Source organism: Protobothrops mucrosquamatus, unplaced genomic scaffold (genome assembly GCF_001527695.2).
Source record: "Protobothrops mucrosquamatus isolate PMUCROS unplaced genomic scaffold, P.Mucros_1.0 scaffold8394, whole genome shotgun sequence".
Taxonomy (NCBI): Eukaryota; Metazoa; Chordata; class Lepidosauria; order Squamata; family Viperidae; genus Protobothrops; species Protobothrops mucrosquamatus.
The window spans coordinates 1-1,286 of record NW_015394190.1 but is presented as its reverse complement, the minus strand read 5'-3'; the positions used below and the strand labels follow the sequence as shown (position 1 = coordinate 1,286).

At 35.9% G+C, this 1,286-nt stretch overlaps 1 protein-coding gene across 1 annotated transcript in view; it reads right to left on the bottom strand.

The window, feature by feature from the left end:
* LOC107300772 (p21-activated protein kinase-interacting protein 1-like) overlaps positions 1–694 on the bottom strand; it is a gene marked incomplete at its 5' end in the record, with an annotated part of 10,523 nt that extends 9,829 nt beyond the window's left edge. The window contains one exon of the mRNA XM_015830064.1: positions 642–694. Coding sequence (XP_015685550.1) covers positions 642–694 — 53 coding nt within the window. The remainder of the gene's footprint in view (positions 1–641) is intronic.
* Positions 695–1,286: the final 592 nt, after the last annotated feature.

The following is a 1,286-nucleotide window of genomic DNA, read 5'->3' as shown; positions in this document are numbered from 1 at the left end:
CCGTGGATCCAGGAGGACTCCCAAGTTGCGGGCCCTCTCTGAGGGGGCCAAGATTTCGCCCCCTATAGTCAGCGATGGGGTCAGCTGACTATGCCGAGGCGCCGGCAGCCACAGCCACTCGGTCTTGGAGGGGTTGAGCCTGAGTCTGTTCCTCCCCATCCAGACCCGTACGGCCTCCAGGCAACGGGCCATCACGTCACGTAACAAAACTGTGCCCCATTAGCCTCTTCAGAATGCAGTCTACTATGCCAATTTTCTTTACTTTGTAAGCATTATTAAAGCACAACAGATTGAATATGGAATAATAAAAACTCAGCACATTTTAAACTGCCATACCCAAACAATATTTCAGTTTTCAAAGGTTTGCTGAATTCCTATCGTATAATTTAAAATTTGAGTTCTTATTATTCCATTATTCAACCTGTTACCAGTCAGGCTAGTTATCTGCAGTAGAATTTTATAAAAAAGTCTGAGATGGTCCTTGACAAAGTTGGCTTAGTGCAATTTTGAACAAGAAAATATATATATTACCGTTTTCCAAGCTTTGCTTTCACTAGACAGTGAAAGCTACCTTAAAGATTTGATAAATTTAAATAATAATGGAGAATAAACAAAAATAAATAGCAAAGGAATATACTTACTTTGCTTTATGTTTTTTATGAATGCTGATCTTCCTTCTACAAGGTTCCATGTTCTAAAAAAAAAAATACCAATACACATCTTTTGAACCGAAGACAACATAGTTATTTTAAAATTTAAGAAATGTTTAAAAGTAAACTCTTAATTTTTTTATGTTCAAATTTTAACTTCCATATTAAAGGGAAATATTTAAAAAGTTAAAGCTGCTGATAAACTATGTATCCGTGAATCTGAATCTACAATATTATCTTGTCCATTACTCCTTCCTAATTAACAAGATAGTCGTATACTAATAAGGAAAGTAAATCATTTTCATTTTAGTAGTTATGGAAAAACATAAGATGATGGTACAAATTATAGGCAATATGGTTTCCTTTTGAGGAAAACCTTGAGAGTGCAGAAAACAACAGAGATGGCAAGGGACGTGGAGGCTAACCCTATGAAGAGCGGTTAAAGCAACTTGGTATGTTTAGCTTAAAGAAGAAAAAAAAAAAGACCAAGGGATATAGGATAGCAACCTTCTGACGCATGAAGGGATGTCATAAGGAAAAGGAAGTAGCACCCAAGGTAAGGCAAGAACCAACTCAATACTTATATATCTTATAAATTTGTTAACTTGTTTAGCGATAACAATATCTCTGATATTT